At 52.3% G+C, this 20,145-nt stretch overlaps 1 protein-coding gene across 1 annotated transcript in view; it reads right to left on the reverse strand.

Annotated features, from left to right (window-relative positions):
* Positions 1–20,145, reverse strand: part of sardh (sarcosine dehydrogenase) — a 229,547-nt gene that overhangs the window by 70,101 nt on the left and 139,301 nt on the right. Inside the window, exons 8-10 of the mRNA XM_087998130.1 lie at positions 5,057–5,186; positions 4,009–4,095; positions 2,512–2,602 (exon numbers count right to left, since the gene is read on the reverse strand). Of these exons, the coding sequence (XP_087854256.1) occupies positions 2,512–2,602; positions 4,009–4,095; positions 5,057–5,186 (308 nt within the window). The remainder of the gene's footprint in view (positions 1–2,511; positions 2,603–4,008; positions 4,096–5,056; positions 5,187–20,145) is intronic.

The raw sequence follows: 20,145 nt of genomic DNA on the forward strand, positions 1-20,145 counted from the left end.
CACACACTGACTCTCACTGGGGTATGGCTCCCACACACACTGACTCTCACTGGGATACAGTCCCACACACACTGACTCTCACTGAGATAAAGCTCCCACACACACTGTCTCTCACTGGGGTACAGCTCCCACACACACTGACTCTCACTGGGGTACAGTCCCACACACACTGACTCTCACTGGGGTACGGCTCCCACACACACTGACTCTCACTGGGATACAGTCCCACACACACTGACTCTCACTGGGGTACAACTCCCACACACACTGACTCTCACTGGGGTACAGTCCCACACACACTGACTCTCACTGGGGTACAGCTCCCACACACACTGACTCTCACTGGGGTACAGTCCCACACACACTGTCTCTCACTGGGGTACAGCTCCCACACACACTGACTCTCACTGGGGTACAGCTCCCACACACACTGACTCTCAATGGGGTATGGCTCCCACACACTGACTCTCACTGGGGTACAGCTCCCACACACACTGACTCTCACTGGGGTACAGTCCCACACACACTGACTCTCACTGGGGTACCGTCCCGCACACACTGACTCTCACTGGGGTATGGCTCCCACATACACTGACTCTCACTGGGGTACAGTCCCACACACACTGACTCTCACTGGGGTATAGCTCCCACATACACTGACTCTCACTGGGGTACACTCCCACACACACTGACTCTCACTGGGGTACGACTCCCACATACACTGACTCTCACTGGGGTACAGTCCCACACACACTGACCCTCACTGGGGGACAGTCCCACACACACTGACTCTCACTGGGGTACAGTCCCACACACACTGACTCTCACTGGGGTACAGTCCCACACACACTGACTCTCACTGGGGTACAGTCCCACACACACTGTCTCTCACTGGGGTACAGCTCCCACACACACTGACTCTCACTGGGGTACAGCTCCCACACACACTGACTCTCCCTGGGGTACAGCCCCAGACACACTGACTCTCACTGGAGTACGGCTCCCACACACATTGACTCTCACTGGGATAATGCACCCACACCCACTGACTCTCACTGGGGTACAGTCCCACACACACTGACTCTCACTGGGATAATGCACCCACACCCACTGACTCTCACTGGGGTACAGCTCCCACACACACTGACCCTCACTCGGGTACGGCTCCCACACACACTGACTCTCACTGGGGTACGGCTCGCACACACACTGGCTCTCACTGGGTTACAGTCCCACACACACTGACTCTCACTGGGTTACAGTCCCACACACACTGACTCTCACTGGGGTACAGTCCCACACACACTGACTCTCACTGGGGTACAGTCCCACACACATTGACTCTCACTGGGGTACAGTCCCACACACACACTAATTCTCACTGGGGTACAGTCCCACACACACTGACTCTCAATGGGCTACGGCCCCCACACACACTGACTCTCACTGGGGTACAGCTCCCACACACACTGACTCTTACTGGGGTACAGCTCCCACACACACTGACCCTCACTCGGGTACGTCTCCCACACACACTGACTCTCACTGCGGTACAGTCCCACACTCATACTAGCTCTCACTGGGTACAGTCCAACACTCACACTAGCTCTCACTGGGGTACAGACCCACACACACTGACTCTCACTGGGGTACAGACCCACACACACTGGCTCTCACTGGGGTACAGCTCCCACACTCACTGACTCTCACTGGGGTACAGACCCACACACACTGACTGTCACTGGGGTACAGCTCCCACACACACTGACTCTCACTTGGGTACAGTCCCACACACACTGACTCTCACTTGGGTACAGTCCCACACACACTGACTCTCACTGGGGTACGGCTCCCACACACACTGACTCTCACTGGGGTACAGCTCCCACACACACACTGACTCTCACTGGGGTACAGCTCCCACACACACTGACCCTCACTCGGGTACGGCTCGCACACACACTGACTCTCACTGGGGGACAGTCCCACACACACTGACTCTCACTGGGGTACAGTCCCACACACACTGACTCTCACTGAAGAAGGGCCTGTGCCCGAAACATCAAATCTCCTGTTCCCTGGATGCTGCCTAACCTGCTGTGCTGTTCCAGCAATAAAGTTTCAACTTTGATCTCCAGCATCTGCAGACCTCACTTTCTCCTACAGTCCCACACACACTGACTCTCACTGGGGTACAGTCCCACACACACTGACCCTCACTGGGGTACAGTCCCTCACACACTGACTCTCACTGGGGTACAGCTCCCACACACTGACTCTCACTGGGGTACAGTCCCACACACACTGACTCTCACTGGGGTACAGCTCCCACACACACTGACTCTCAATGGGGTATGGCTCCCACACACACTGACTCTCACTGGGGTACAGTCCCACACACACTGACTCTCACTGGGGGACAGTCCCACACACACTGACTCTCACTGGGGTACATACAGGCTGTAATTGTCTATTGGAGAGAGCACTCCATCTTTCTGACAGCTCCCTTACCGGATGTCGTAACCAAACATGTCCTTCTCCGGCCGGCCGTGGATGACCCAGTGAGCGAGCTCCTTCCCACAACCGCCACCCAACATCATTCCTGAGGATGAGAAACACACGGCTCAGTTTACTACCCTGCACATGATCAAGCATGTTGGGAATATCACACTCACTGCATTTCCAACCTATCACCTTCATCGAAGCAATTACAACAAGTGGACACGATGTCCTTCCATCAATCTCAAAAGTCGCCAATGAATGGGAGAGTATTCCATTTCCTCAGCCAGAGAGTCGTGGTTTTGGGCTGTCAGTGCTGAGGGAGTGCCGCACTGTCGGAGGGTCAGTGCTGAGGGAGTGCCGCACTGTCGGAGGGTCAGCGCTGAGGGAGTGCAGCACTGTCGGAGGGTCAGTGCTGAGGGAGCGCCGCACTGTCGGAGGGTCAGAGCTGAGAGAGTGCCGCACTGTCGGATGGTCAGTGCTTAGGGAGTGGGCACTGTCGGAGGGTCAGAGCTGAGAGAGTGCCGCACTGTCGGAGGGTCAGTGCTGAGGGAGTGTCGCACTGTCGGAGGGTCAGCGCTGAGGGAGTGCCGCACTGTCGGAGGGTCAGCGCTGAGGGAGTGTCGCACTGTCGGAGTGTCAGTGCTGAGGGAGTGGGCACTGTCAGAAGGTCAGTGCTGAGGGAGTGCCGCACTGTCGGAGGGTCAGTGCTGAGGGAGTGGGCACTGTCGGAGGGTCAGTGCTGAGGGAGTGCCGCACTGTCGGAGGCTCAGTGCTGAGGGAGTGTCGCACTGTTGGAGGGTCAGTGCTGAGGGAGTGTCGCACTGTCGGAGGGTCAATGCTGAGGGAGTGGGTACTGTCAGAAGGTCAGTGCTGAGGGAGTGCCGCAATGTCGGAGGGTCAGTGCTGAGGGAGTGCCGCACTGTCGGAGGGTCAGTGCTGAGGGAGTGCTGCACTGTCCGAGGGTCAGTGCTAAGGGAGTGCCGCACTGTCGGAGGGTCAGTGCTGAGGGAGTGGGCACTGTCAGAAAGTCAGTTCTGAGGGAGTGCCGCACTGTCGGAGGATCAGTGCCGAGGGAGCGCCGCGCTGTCGGAGGGTCAGTGCTGAGGGAGTGCTGCAATGTCGGAGGGTCAGAGCTGAGGATGTGACGTACTATTGGAGGGTCAGTGCTGAGTGAGTGCCGCACTGTTGGAGGGTCAGAGCTGAGGGTGTGCCGCACTGTTCGAGGGTCAGAGCTGAGGGTGTGCCGCACTGTTGGAGGGTCAGTGCTGAGGGAGTGCCACACTGTCAGAGGGTCAGTGATTTTGTGTTTGCAGATCCTTGTTCGTCTAATCTCTTGTGTGCAGGAAGGAGATCAAACTGGTGATAGGATCACTCTGAACCTACTTGATCACCGTCCCAGTGAGTCTGAGGCAGAAGAGGCTAGTTCCAATCCTGATTCCAATTACGTGTTGATGAAGATTAAAATCAGAGTCAGTGGACAGGAATGCGAGTAGCCCAGCTTCTCACCTGCGCTGTTGAATCCACATCCCAGATAGTAGCCTCGCAGTTCAGGTGCCTCTCCCATCAGGGGTTTGTGGTCAGCAGTGAAGGACTCTACAAAACAGGCATCATTAGTATTTGGACACTCTTTCCCCTCTCACCCCAACAGACTGTTCAGAACGCAGAATTTCCCCCTGCTCCAAACTCAGACTTAATTACAAGGATCTACCCCCCCTCTGTCAGCAATATGTACCAGCTGTCACTCGGCACAATCTCAGTCACGGCTGAGTCACGAATAGTTCCTAACATTCAGTCCAGACCCACTCTCCGTATCGGAGATGGAACTTTTTCCGGAGTGAACCATCCTCCATTCTGCTGTGCACCGCGGCTGAACCAACATGAAATTCAACAACACTCATGTCCAGACGGTCATCGCGCACATAGGAAGGCATTGTCCACATCAAACTGGGCTGGCCTTTGGCTCAGTTTGGAGTTCACAGCAGGAACCTGTTAGCTCCCACTTGTAAATCAAGTTGCTTGATCAAACAGGTTGGATAGATCTCAGCATCTAAGCCTGGTCTGTGTCAAGTTATTCAGTATAGCTGGGGTAGGAACAACAGATTCTGAACAGCAAGGACTGCAGGTCAGAGAGAGAGAGAGCAAGAGCGAGAGTGAGAGAGCGAGCAAGAGACAGTGAGAGTGAGAGAGAGAGAGCAAGAGAGTGAGAGAGCGCGAGAGAGAGCAAGAGAGCGAGTGTGTGAGAGAGAGAATGAGAGAGTGAGAGACTAAGCAAGAGAGGGTGAGCGAAGAGCAAAGATGAGGGAGGGCGCGAGGGAGAGCGCGAGAGAGAGCGAGAGAGAGAGAGAGCGCGAGAGAGAGAGAGAGAGTGAGAGAGAGAGAGAGAGAGAGAGCGAGAGAGAGAGAGAGAGCGCGAGCGAGTGAGAGAGAGAGAGAGAAAGAGAAAGAGAGTGAGAGAGTTATTGCTGAGCTGAGCTCAGGACAGGAGCAGTGGGAACCCCAAGGAGTGACAAACAGCGATCCTGGCACACTGCACTGGGTGTTAGCTCCTCTGTACCTGGGCCACACACAGTCGACTTCACCCCTGTGGTCTCCAGAGCAGGGATACGGTTCACAGCTCCTTCAATCAACTGTGTGAAAACATCCCAATCCAGGTCAAAAAGGCTGAAGGCAAATTTATCTGACACCTACAAAAGAGACATCACAATCAAAATACAGGCAGATGTATCAAAGCAAGAAGGTCACTACTCCTACAACAACGTCCACTCGTTCCATTTATGAGTCAACATTGGACCTAGCATTTACAGAATAGAAACAGGTCGTTCAGCCCATCTGCTCCTAGCCAGGATTTATGCTCATGTGTGTGCTTCCACATACACCTTTTCATCTCACCATGTCACAATGTCCTTCTGTTCTGACCATCATATTAAGAGAATCTCTCTCACACAGTGAGTTGTTGGAGTCTGGAATGTACTGTCTGAGAGTGTAGAGGAGGCAGGTTCACTTGAAGCATTCAAAGGAGAATGAGAGTGTTAACTGAAGGGGGAGAATCTGCAGAATAACTGAAGGAGGTAATACTTTGACATAAGGGGGGAAATGTTTATTTGGTGAGCTAGCGCAAGCATCGAGTTAGAGAGATGTACAGCATGGGAACAGACCCTTCAGTCCACGCTGACCAGAAATCCTAAACTAAGCTAGTCCTATTTGTTAGCAATTGGCCCATATCCCTCCAAACCCTTCCTATTCATATACCCATCCAGATCCTTTTAAATGTTACAACTGTACCAGCCTCCACCACTTCCTCTGGCAGCTCAATCCATACACGTACCACCCTCTGTGTGAAAAAGTTGCCCCTTACGTCCTTTTATATCTTTCTCCTCTCACCTTAAACCTATGCCCTCTAGTTCTGGACTTATCTATCTACCCTATCCATGCCTCTCATGATTTTATAAACCATTATAAGGTCACCCCTCAGCCTCCGACACTCCAGGGAAAACAGCCCCAGCCTGTTCAGCCTCTCCCTGTTGCTCAAATTCTCCAACCCTGGCAACATCCTTGTAAATCTTTTCAACTGAAGTAAGAAATTTTTATTCCTCAACCACTTAATGCATCATTTTGTACATTTGAACAGGAGGATAGATTCAAGTGTGCTTTAATAGATAATTAACTTCAAATATATGCTCTAGACGTGACGTTAGAATTGACTCTCACACTTTTTATAAAAAAGCTGTCCGATACTTATTCTCCCTGAGGACAAAGTCCTGTGACTGTGAAAACACAAGAACAACATACGTGCAACCCTGAGCTGTGTGCTCTAACAGCAAGATTCCCTCTCAACATTGACTCACTCTGTTTTGCAAACTCAACAGCTTTTTCCTCAGCTCATTCTCCAGAGAGTTGAGTTAAAAACTGCGCTGGCAATTTTTGTTTTCATTGATTTTTCCTCCCGTTATCCCACGACGACTCTTCCTTTTTCCAAACAAAAGGTAGTTCACTATCTTTCAGCTGACAAGAAAATTTAATGTAACTTTTTTTTGATGGGGGACAGTGAATTTTCGTGAATTAGCACACATGAAAATAAACAGGAGGAAAACCCGATGGGAGGGAACATTATCCCCTTAAAAGAAAATTGATGAGAGGACAGAAACCGAAGTCAGTGACAAAATCTTCCCTCTCTCTCATATTCCCCCTGTGTTTTGCGACCCCATCTCTCTCTCTCTCTCACTCTGTAAGGGCTTGACGGTCACTGGGGACGGCAGGACAACAGCAAACAGGAAGATGCCGGCTGCTGCCAAAGACTGGGATAAAACTGAGAAAAATGTCTGCACAACATTTCACAGACTTTAGTCAAACTTGAGCCAAAAAGTGATCTTATTTGTAAAATATCATGAATTATTAAGCAATATCCAGTGTTTGTAAACATTTTATTGAATGAATGAAATAAAAATCTCTGATCGTATTTTTGGGATCCTTCGGGGGGAGGGAGAGCAGCCCCAAGTCATGGTCCACATTGGCACCAACAACATAGGTCGGAAGAGAGATGGGGATTGAGGCAGAAATTCAGGGACCGAGGATGGAAGCTTAGAGCTAGGACAAACAGAGTTGTTTTCTCTGGTTTGTTGCCAGTGCCACGTGCTAGTGAGGTGAGGAATAGGGAGAGAAAGGAGTTGAACACGTGGCTACAGGGATGGTGCAGGAAGGAGGGTTTTGGGTTTTTGGATAATTAGAGCTCTTTCTGGGGTAGGTGGGACCTCTACAAGCAGGATGGTCTTCATCTAAACCAGAGAGGTACCAATATCCTGGGGGGGAAATTCGCTAAAGCTATTAAGGTGGATTTAAACTAATACAGCAGGGGGATGGGAACCAAAATTGTAGGACAGGTACAGAAGAGGATGAGAGTAGGAAGTTCCAAAATCAAGTATCTGACACTGGCAAGCGAGAACCTGGTTTGAAGTGTGTGTACTTCAACATGAGGAGCATCCGAAATAAAGTGGGTGAACTGGCAGCGTGGGTTGGTACCTGGGACTTCGATGTTGTGGCCATTACGGAGACATGGATAGAGCAGGGACAGGAATGGCTGTTGCAGGTTCCGGGATTCAGATGTTTCAGTAAGAACAGAGAAGATGGTAAAAGAGGGGGAGGTGTGGCATTGTTGGTCAAGGACAGTATTACAGTTGTAGAAAGGATGTTTGGGGACTCATTAACTGAGGTAGTACGGGCTGAGGTTAGGAACAGGAAAGGAGAAGTCACCATGTCGGGAGTTTTCTATAGGCCTCCGAATAGTCCCAGAGATGTAGAGGAAAGGATAGCAAAGATGATTCTCGATAGGAGTGAGACAGACAGGGTAGTTGTCATGGGGAACTTCAACTTTCCAAATATTGACTGGAACACTACAGTATGAGTACTATATATGGGTCAGTTTTTGTCCAGTGTGTGCAGGAGGGCTTCCAGACACAGTATGTAGACAGGCCTACAAGGGGCGAAGCCACATTAGATTTAGTACTGGGTAACAAGCCCGGCCAGGTGTTAGATTTGGAAGTAGGTGAGCACTTTAGAGACAGCGATCACAATTCTGTCAGGTTTACTTTAGTGATGGAAAGGGATAGGTGTACACCACCGAGCAAGAGTTACAGCTGGGGGAAGGGAAATTACGATGCAATTAAGAAAGATTTAGGAAGCGTAGAATGGGGAAGGAAACTGCAGGGGATGAGCGCATTAAAAATGTGGAGCTTATTCAAGGAAAAGCTCCTGTGTGTCCGAGATAAGTGTGTGCCTGTCAGGCAGGGAGGAAGATATAGAACGCGTGAGCCGTGATTTACTAAGGAAGTGGAATCCCTGGTCAAGAAGAAGAAGGAGGCTTATGTTAGGACATGATTCGGAGATGCCGGTGTTGGACTGGGGTGTACAAAGTTAAAAATCACACAACACCAGGTTATAGTCCAACAGGTGTAATTGGAAGCAACTCCGAAAGCTAGAGTGCTTCCAATTAAACCTGTTGGACTATAACCTGGTGTTGTGTGATTTTTAACAATGTTAGGACAAAATGTGAAAACTCAGTTAGGGCGCTTGAGGGTTACAAGGAGGTCAGGAAAGACCTAAAAAGAGAGTTCAGAAGAGCCAGGAGGAGACATGAGAATTGTTGGCCAATAGGATCAGGGTAAACCCTAAGGCTTTCCATAGGTATGTCAGGAATAAAAGAATGACGAGAGTTAAATTAGGGCCAATCAAGGATAATAGTGGGAAGTTGTGTGTGGAGTCAGAGGAGATAGGGGAAGCACTAAATAAATATTTTTCGACAGTGTTCACTATAGAAAATGAAAATGTTGGCGAGGAAGATACAGAGACACTTGCATCTAGACGAGAAGAGATTGAGGCTCACAAGGAAGAGGTATTAGAAATACTGCAGAGTGTGAAAATTGACAAGTCCCCTGGGTCGGATGGGATCTATCCTAGGATCCTCTGGGAAGCAAGGGAAGAGATTGCCGAGCCTTTGGTGTTGATCTTCAAATCATCATTGTCTACAGGAATAGTGCCTGAGGACTGGAGGGTAGCAAATGTGGTTCCCTTGTTCAAAAAGGGTAGTAGAGACAACCCCGGTAATTACAGACCAGTGAGTCTCACTTCAGATGTTGGTAAAGTGTTGGAAAAGGTTATAAGAGATAGGATTTATAATCATCTAGAAAAGAATAATCTGATCAGGGACAGTCAGCACGGTTTTGTGCCAAAGGGTAAGTCGTGCCTGACGAATCCTATTGAGTTTTTTTGACAAAGTGACCAAACAGGTAGATGAGAGTAAACCGGTTGATGTGGTGTATATGGATTTCAGCAAGGCGTTCGATAAGGTTCCCCACAGTAGGCTATTGTACAAAATGCAGAGGAATGGGATTGTGGGAGACATAGCAGTTTGGATCAGTAATTGGGTTGCTGAAAGAAGACAGAGGGTTGTAGTTGATGGGACATGATCATCTGGTGTCCAGTTACTAGTGGTGTACCCCAAGGGTCGGTGTTGGGTCCACTGCTGTTCGTCATTTTTATAAACGACCTGGATGAGGGTGTAGAAGGGTGGGTTAGTAAATTTGCGGACGACACTAAGGTCGGTGGAGTTGTGGATAGTGACGAAGGATGTTGTAGGTTACAGAGAGACATAGATAGGATGCAGAGCTGGGCTGAGAGGTGGCAAATGGAGTTTAATGCAGACAAGTGTGAGGTGATTCACTTTGGATGGAGTAATCGGAATGCAAAGTACTGGGCTAATGGTAAGATTCTTGGGAGTGTAGATGAGCAGAGAGATCTCGGTGTCCAGGTACACAGATCCTTGAAAGTTGCCACCCCAGGTTGATAGGGTTGTTAAGAAGGCATATAGTGTTTTTGCCTTTATTAATAGAGGGATTGAGTTCCGGAACCAGGGGGTTATGCTGCAGCTGTACAAAACTCTGGTGCGGCCACACTTGGAGTGCTGTGTACAGTTCTGGTCACCGCATTATAAGAAGGATGTGGAAGCTTTGGAAAGGGTGCAGAGGAGATTTACTCGGATGTTGCCTGGTATGGAGGGGAGGTCTTACGAGGAAAGGCTGAGGGCCTTGAGGCTGTTTTCGTTAGAGAGAAGAAGATTGAGAGGTGACTTGATAGAGATATATAAGATAATCAGAGGGTTAGATAGGGTGGACAGGGACAGCCTTTTTCCAAGTATGGGAACGGCAAACACGAGGGGACACAACTTTAAAGTGAGGGGGAGATAGGTATAAGACAGATGTCAGAGGTAGTTCCTTTACTCAGAGAGTAGTAAGGGTATGGAATGCTTTGCCTGCAACGGTAGTAGATTCGCCAACTTTAAGTACATTTAAGTCGTCATTGGACAAGCATATGGACGTACATGAAATAATGTAGGTGGGATGGGCTTCAGATTGGTATGACAGGTCGACGCAACATCGAGGGCCGAAGGGCTCAAACCACACTGACCACCTCATCTCTCACCACACTGACCACCTCATCTCACACCACACTGACCACCTCATCTCTCACCACACTGACCACCTCACCTCTCACCACACCTCTCACCACACCTCTCACGACATCTCTCACCACACTGACCATCACATCTCTCACCACACTGACCACCTCATCTTGCACCACACTGACCACCTCATCTCACACCACACTGACCACTGCACATAGTACTCCAAATGTGGCCTAACCAACGCCTGTACAGCTGCAACATCACTTCACGACTCTTAAATTCAATCCCTCTGCTAATGAACGCTAATACACCATAGGCCTTCTTACAAGCTCTATCCACCTGAGTGGCAACTTTCAAAAATCTATGAACATAGACCCCAAGATCCCTCTGTTCCTCCACCTCACTAAGAACCCCACACTGACCAACATACACCACCTCATCACTCACAACATTGACCACCTCATCTCGCACCACACTGACCACCTCACATTGCACCACACTGACCACCTCACCTCTCACCACATTGACCACCACATCTCTCACCACACTGACCACCTCACCTCTCACCACACTGACCATCTTACCTCTCACAACACTGACCACCTCATCTCTCACCACACTGACCACCTCACCTTGCACCACACTGACCACCTCATCTCTCACCACACTGACCACCTCACCTCTCACCACACTGACCACCACACCGACCACATCATCACTCACCACACTGACCACCTCACCTCTCACCACACTGACCACCTCACATCTGACCACACTGACCAACTCACCTCTCACCACACTGACCACCTCATCTCTCACCACACTGACCACCTCACCTCTCACCACACTGACCACTTCATCTCACTCCACACTGACCACCTCACCTCTCACTACACTGACCACCTCATCTCACACCAGACTGACCATCTCACGTCGCACCACACTGACCACCTCACCTCTCACCACACTGACCACCTCATCTCTCACCACACTGACCACCTCACATCTGACCACACTGACCAACTCACCTCTCACCACACTGACCACCTCATCTCTCACCACACTGACCACCTCACCTCTCACCACACTGACCACTTCATCTCTCACCACACTGACCACCTCACCTCTCACCACACTGACCACCTCATCTCTCACCACACTGACCACCTCATCTCTCACTACACTGACCATCTCACCTCTCACCACACTGGCCACCTCGTCTCTCTCACCACACTGACCACCTCACCTCTCACCACACTGACCACCTCGTCTCTCTCACCACACTGACCACCTCACCTCTCAACACACTGACCACCTCGTCTCACACCACACTGACCACCTCACCTCTCACCACACTGACCACCTCACCTCTCACCACACTGACCACCTCGTCTCTCTCACCACACTGACCACCTCACCTCTCACCACACTGATCACCTCACCTCTCACCACACTGACCACCTCATCTCTCACCACACTGATCACCTCACCTCTCACCACACTGACCACCTCACCTCTCACCACACTGATCACCTCGTCTCTCTCACCACACTGACCACCTCACCTCTCACCACACTGACCACCTCACCTCTCACCACACTGACCACCTCGTCTCTCTCACCACACTGATCACCTCACCTCTCACCACACTGACCAACTCATCTCTCACCACACTGACCACCTCACCTCTCACCACATTGACCACCTCACGTCTCACCACACTGACCACCTCGTCTCTCTCACCACACTGACCACCTCACCTCTCACCACACTGATCACCTCACCTCTCACCACACTGATCACCTCACCTCTCACCACACTGACCACCTCATCTCTCACCACACTGATCACCTCACCTCTCACCACACTGACCACCTCGTCTCTCTCACCACACTGACCACCTCACCTCTCACCACATTGACCACCTCATCTCACACCACACTGACCACCTCATCTCTCTCACCACACTGACCACCTCACCTCTCGCTATATTGACCACCTCACCTTGCACCACACTGACCACCTCATCTCTCTCACCAACCTGACCACCTCACCTCTCACTATATTGACCACCTAACCTTGCACCACACTGACCACCTCACCTCTCACTATATTGACCACCTAACCTTGCACCACACTGACCACCTCACCTCTCACCACACTGCCCACCTCCCCTCTCACCAAACTAACCACCTCATCTCTCACCACACTGACCACCTCACATCTCACCACATTGACCACCACATCTCTCAACACACTGACCACCTCACCTCTCACCACACTGACCATCTTACCTCTCACCACACTGACCACCTCACCTTGCACCACACTGACCACCTCACCTTGCACCATACTGACCACCTCACCTCTCACCACACTGACCACCACACCGACCACATCATCACTCACCACACTGACCACCTCACCTCTCACCACATTGACCACCTCATCTCACTCCACACTGACCACCTCACCTCTCACTACACTGACCACCTCATCTCACACCAGACTGACCACCTCACGTCGCACCACACTGACTACCTCACCTCTCACCACACTGACCACCTCATCTCTCACCACACTGACTACCTCACCTCTCACCACACTGACCACCTCATCTCTCACCACACTGACCACCTCATCTCTCACCACACTGACCAACTCACCTCTCACCACACTGACCACCTCACGTCGCACCACACTGACCACCTCATCTCTCACCACACTGACCACCTCACATCGCACCACACTGACCAACTCACCTCTCACCACACTGACCACCTCATCTCTCACCACACTGACCACCTCACCTCTCACCACACTGATCACCTCACCTCTCACCACACTGATCACCTCACCTCTCACCACACTGACCACCTCACCTCTCACCACACTGACCACCTCATCTCTCTCACCACACTGACCACCTCACCTCTCACCACACTGACCACCTCACCTCTCACCACACTGACCACCTCGTCTCTCTCACCACACTGATCACCTCACCTCTCACCACACTGATCACCTCACCTCTCACCACACTGACCAACTCATCTCTCACCACACTGACCACCTCACCTCTCACCACATTGACCACCTCACATCTCACCACACTGACCACCTCGTCTCTCTCACCACACTGACCACCTCACCTCTCACCACACTGATCACCTCACCTCTCACCATACTGACCACCTCATCTCACACCACACTGACCACCTCACCTCTCACCACACTGACCACCTCACCTTGCACCACACTGACCACCTCACCTCTCACCACACTGACCACCTCACCTCTCACTATATTGACCACCTAAGCTTGCACCACACTGACCACCTCACCTCTCACCACACTGCCCACCTCCCCTCTCACCACATTGACCACCACATCTCTCACCACACTGACCACCTCACATCGCACCACACTGACCACCTCATCTCTCACCATACTGACCACCTCACCTTGCACCATACTGACCACCTCACCTCTCACCACACTGACCACCACACCGACCACATCATCACTCACCACACTGACCATCTCACCTCTCTCCACATTGACCACCTCATCTCACACCACATTGACCACCTCGCCTCTCACCACACTGACCATCTCACATCTCACCACACTGACCACCTCATCTCTCACCATACTGACCACCTCACCTTGCACCATACTGACCACCTCACCTCTCACCACACTGACCACCACACCGACCACATCATCACTCACCACACTGACCATCTCACCTCTCTCCACATTGACCACCTCATCTCTCACCACACTGACCACCCCACCTCTCACCACACTGACTACCTCATCTCTCGCCACACTGACCACTCACCTCTCACCACATTGACCACAACACTGACCACCTCACCTCTCACCACACTGACCACCTCACATCGCAAAACACTGACCACCTCACCTCTCACCACACTGACCACCTCACCTCTCACCTCACTGACCACCTCACGTCGCAAAACACTGACCACCTCATCTCTCTCACCACAATGACCACCTCATCTCTCGCCACACTGACCACTCACCTCTCACCACATTGACCACAACACTGACCACCTCACCTCTCACCACACTGACCACCTCATCTCTCTCACAATACTGAACACCTCACCTCTCACCACACTGACCACCTCATCTTGCACCACACTGACCACCTCATCTCTCTCACAATACTGAACACCTCACCTCTTACCACACTGACCACCTCACCTCTCACCACACTGACCACCTCATCTCTCTCACAATACTGAACACCTCATCTCTCACCACACTGACCACCTCATCTTGCACCACACTGACCACCTCATCTCACACCACACTGACTTCACCTCTCACCACATTGACCACGTCACCTCGCACCACACTGACCACCACTGACCACCTCTTCTCTCACCACACTGACCACCTCACCTTGCACCACACTGACCACCTCGTCTCTCACCACACTGACCACCTCACCTTGCACCACACTGACCACCTCATCTCTCACCACACTGACCACCTCATCTCTCACCACACTGACCACCTCACCTTGCACCACACTGACCACCTCTTCTCTCACCACACTGACCACCTCACCTTGCACCACACTGACCACCTCATCTCTCACCACACTGACCACATCTCTCACCATACTGACCACTTCATCTTGCACCACACTGACCACCTTACCTCTCACCACACTGACCATCTTACCTCTCACCACACCGACCACCTCATCACTCACCACACTGACCACCTCATCTCTCACCACACTGACCACCTCACATCTCACATTGACCACCTCATCTCACACCACACTGACCACCTCATCTTGCACCACACTGACCACCTCACCTCTCACCACATTGACCACCTCACCTCTCACCACACTGACCACCTCACCTCTCACCACATTGACCATCTCATCTCACACCACACTGACCACCTCACGTCGCACCACACTGACCACCTCACCTCTCACCACACTGACCACCTCATCTTGCACCACACTGACTACCTCACCTCTCACCACATTGACCACCTCATCTCTCACCACACTGACCACCTCACATCGCACCACACTGACCACCTCCTCTCTCACTACACTGACCACCTCATCTCACACCACACTGACCACCTCATCTTGCACCACACTGACTACCTCACCTCTCACCAAATTGACCACCTCATCTCTCACCACACTGACCACCTCACATCGCACCACACTGACCACCTCCTCTCTCACTACACTGACCACCACATCTCTCACCACACTGACCACCTCACCTCTCACCACACTGACCATCTTACCTCTCACAACACTGACCACCTCATCTCTCACCACACTGACCACCTCACCTTGCACCACACTGACCACCTCATCTCTCACCACACTGACCACCTCACCTCTCACCACACTGACCACCATACCGACCACATCATCACTCACCACACTGACCACCTCACCTCTCACCACATTGACCACCTCATCTCACTCCACACTGACCACCTCACCTCTCACTACACTGACCACCTCATCTCACACCAGACTGACCATCTCACGTCGCACCACACTGACCACCTCACCTCTCACCACACTGACCACCTCATCTCTCACCACACTGACCACCTCACATCTGACCACACTGACCAACTCACCTCTCACCACACTGACCACCTCATCTCTCACCACACTGACCACCTCACATCTCACCACACTGGCCAACTCACCTCTCACCACACTGACCACCTCACCTCTCACCACACTGACCACCTCATCTCTCACCACACTGACCACCTCACATCTCACCACACTGACCAACTCACCTCTCACCACACTGACCACTTCATCTCTCACCACACTGACCACCTCACCTCTCACCACACTGACCACCTCATCTCTCACTACACTGACCACCTCACCTCTCACCACACTGGCCACCTCGTCTCTCTCACCACACTGATCACCTCACCTCTCACCACACTGGCCACCTCGTCTCTCTCACCACACTGATCACCTCCTCTCTCACCACACTGACCACCTCACGTCGCTCCACACTGACCACCTCATCTCTCTCACCACACTGACCACCTCACCTCTCACCACACTGACCACCTCACGTCGCACCACACTGACCACCTCCTCTCTCACCACACTGACCACCTCACGTCGCACCACACTGACCACCTCACCTCTTACCACACTGGCCACCTCATCTCTCACCACACTGACCACCTCACCTCTCACCACACTGACCACCTCACCTCTCACCACACTGACCACCTCACGTCGCACCACACTGACCACCTCAACTCTCACCACACTGACCACCTCATCTCACACCACACTGACCACCTCACCTCTCACCACACTGACCACCTCGTCTCTCTCACCACAGTGACCACCTCGTCTCTCTCACCACACTGACCACCTCAACTCTCACCACACTGATCACCTCACCTCTCACCACACTGACCACCTCACCTCTCACCACACTGATCACCTCACCTCTCACCACACTGACCACCTCACCTCTCACCACACTGACCACCTCGTCTCTCTCACCACACTGACCACCTCACCTCTCACCACACTGACCACCTCACCTCTCACCACACTAACCACCTCGTCTCTCTCAGCACACTGATCACCTCACCTCTCACCACACTGACCAACTCATCTCTCACCACACTGACCACCTCACCTCTCACCACATTGACCACCTCACGTCTCACCACACTGACCACCTCGTCTCTCTCACCACACTGACCACCTCACCTCTCACCACACTGATCACCTCACCTCTCACCACACTGACCACCTCACCTCTCACCACACTGATCACCTCACCTCTCACCACACTGACCACCTCGTCTCTCTCACCACACTGACCACCTCACCTCTCACCACACTGATCACCTCACCGCTCACCACACTGACCACCTCACCTCTCACCACACTGATCACCTCACCTCTCACCACACTGATCACCTCACCTCTCACCACACTGACCACCTCATCTCTCACCACACTGACCACCTCGTCTCTCTCACCACACTGACCACCTCACCTCTCACCACATTGACCACCTCATCTCACACCACACTGACCACCTCATCTCTCTCACCACACTGACCACCTCACCTCTCACTATATTGACCACCTCACCTTGCACCACACTGACCACCTCATCTCTCTCACCAACCTGACCACCTCACCTCTCACTATATTGACCACCTAACCTTGCACCACACTGACCACCTCACCTCTCACTATATTGACCACCTAACCTTGCACCACACTGACCACCTCATCTCTCACCACACTGACCACCTCACCTCTCACCACACTGCCCACCTCCCCTCTCACCAAACTAACCACCTCATCTCTCACCACACTGACCACCTCACCTCTCACCACATTGACCACCACATCTCTCACCACACTGACCACCTCACCTCTCACCACACTGACCATCTTACCTCTCACCACACTGACCACCTCATCTCTCACCACACTGACCACCTCACCTTGCACCACAGTGACCACCTCACCTTGCACCATACTGACCACCTCTCCTCTCACCACATTGACCACCTCATCTCACTCCACACTGACCACCTCACCTCTCACTACACTGACCACCTCATCTCACACCAGACTGACCACCTCACGTCGCACCACACTGACCACCTCACCTCTCACCACACTGACCACCTCATCTCTCACCACACTGACCACCTCACATCGCACCACACTGACCAACTCACCTCTCACCACACTGACCACCTCATCTCTCACCACACTGACCACCTCACCTCTCACCACACTGATTAACTCACCTCTCACCACACTGACCACCTCACCTCTCACCACACTGACCACCTCACCTCTCACCACACTGATCACCTCACCTCTCACCACACTGACCACCTCACCTCTCACCACACTGACCACCTCGTCTCTCTCACCACACTGACCACCTCACCTCTCACCACACTGACCACCTCGTCTCTCTCACCACACTGATCACCTCACCTCTCACCACACTGACCAACTCATCTCTCACCACACTGACCACCTCACCTCTCACCACATTGACCACGTCACCTCTCACCACACTGACCACCTCGTCTCTCTCACCACACTGACCACCTCACCTCTCACCACACTGATCACCTCACCTCTCACCATACTGACCACCTCATCTCACACCACACTGACCACATCACCTCTCACCACACTGACCACCTCACCTCTCACTATATTGACCACCTCACCTTGCACCACACTGACCACCTCATCTCTCTCACCACACTGACCACCTCACCTCTCACTATATTGACCACCTAATCTTGCACCACACTGACCACCTCATCTCTCACCACACTGCCCACCTCCCCTCTCACCAAACTAACCACCTCACCTCTCACCACACTGACCACCTCACCTCTCACCACATTGACCACCTCACCTCTCACCACACTGACCACCTCACCTTGCACCACACTGACCACCTCACCTCTCACCACACTGACCACCTCACCTCTCACCACATTGACCACCACATCTCTCACCACACTGACCACCTCACCTCTCACCACACTGACCATCTCACCTCTCACCACACTGACCACCTCATCTCTCACCACACTGACCACCTCACCTTGCACCACACTGACCACCTCACCTTGCACCATACTGACCACCTCACCTCTCACCACACTGACCACCACACCGACCACATCATCACTCACCACACTGACCATCTCACCTCTCTCCACATTGACCACCTCATCTCACACCACATTGACCACCTCGCCTCTCACCACACTGACCATCTCACATCTCACCACACTGACCACCTCATCTCTCACCACATTGACTACCTCACCTCTCACCACAATGACCACCTCACCTTGCACCACACTGACCACCTCGTCTCTCACCACACTGACCACCTCACCTTGCACCACACTGACCACCTCGTCTCTCACCACACTGACCACCTCGTCTCTCACCACACTGACCACCTCACCTTGCACCACACTGACCACCTCATCTCTCACCACACTGACCACCTCATCTCTCACCACACTGACCACCTCACCTTGCACCAAGCTGACCACCTCTTCTCTCACCACACTGACCACCTCACCTTGCACCACACTGACCACCTCATCTCTCACCACACTGACCACATCTCTCACCATACTGACCACTTCATCTTGCACCACACTGACCACCTCATCTCACACCATACTGACCACCTCACCTTGCACCACACTGACCACCTCATCTCTCACCACACTGATCTCCTCACCTTGCACCACACTGACCACCTTACCTCTCACCACACTGACCATCTTACCTCTCACCACACTGACCACCTCACCTTGCACCTCACTGACCACCTCACCTCTCACCACACTGACCACCACACCGACCACCTCATCACTCACCACACTGACCACCTCACATCTCACATTGACCACCTCATCTCACACCACACTGACCACCTCATCTTGCACCACACTGACCACCTCACCTCTCACCACATTGACCACCTCATCTCTTACCACACTGACCACCTCACCTCTCACCACACTGACCACCTCACATCGCACCACACTGACCACCTCCTCTCTCACCACACTGACCACCTCACGTCGCTCCACAC

This window comes from Chiloscyllium plagiosum, unplaced genomic scaffold, assembly GCF_037043375.1.
Source record: "Chiloscyllium plagiosum isolate Xiang-an unplaced genomic scaffold, Cpla_swu_hap1 HiC_scaffold_21, whole genome shotgun sequence".
NCBI classification, from domain to species: domain Eukaryota; kingdom Metazoa; phylum Chordata; class Chondrichthyes; order Orectolobiformes; family Hemiscylliidae; genus Chiloscyllium; species Chiloscyllium plagiosum.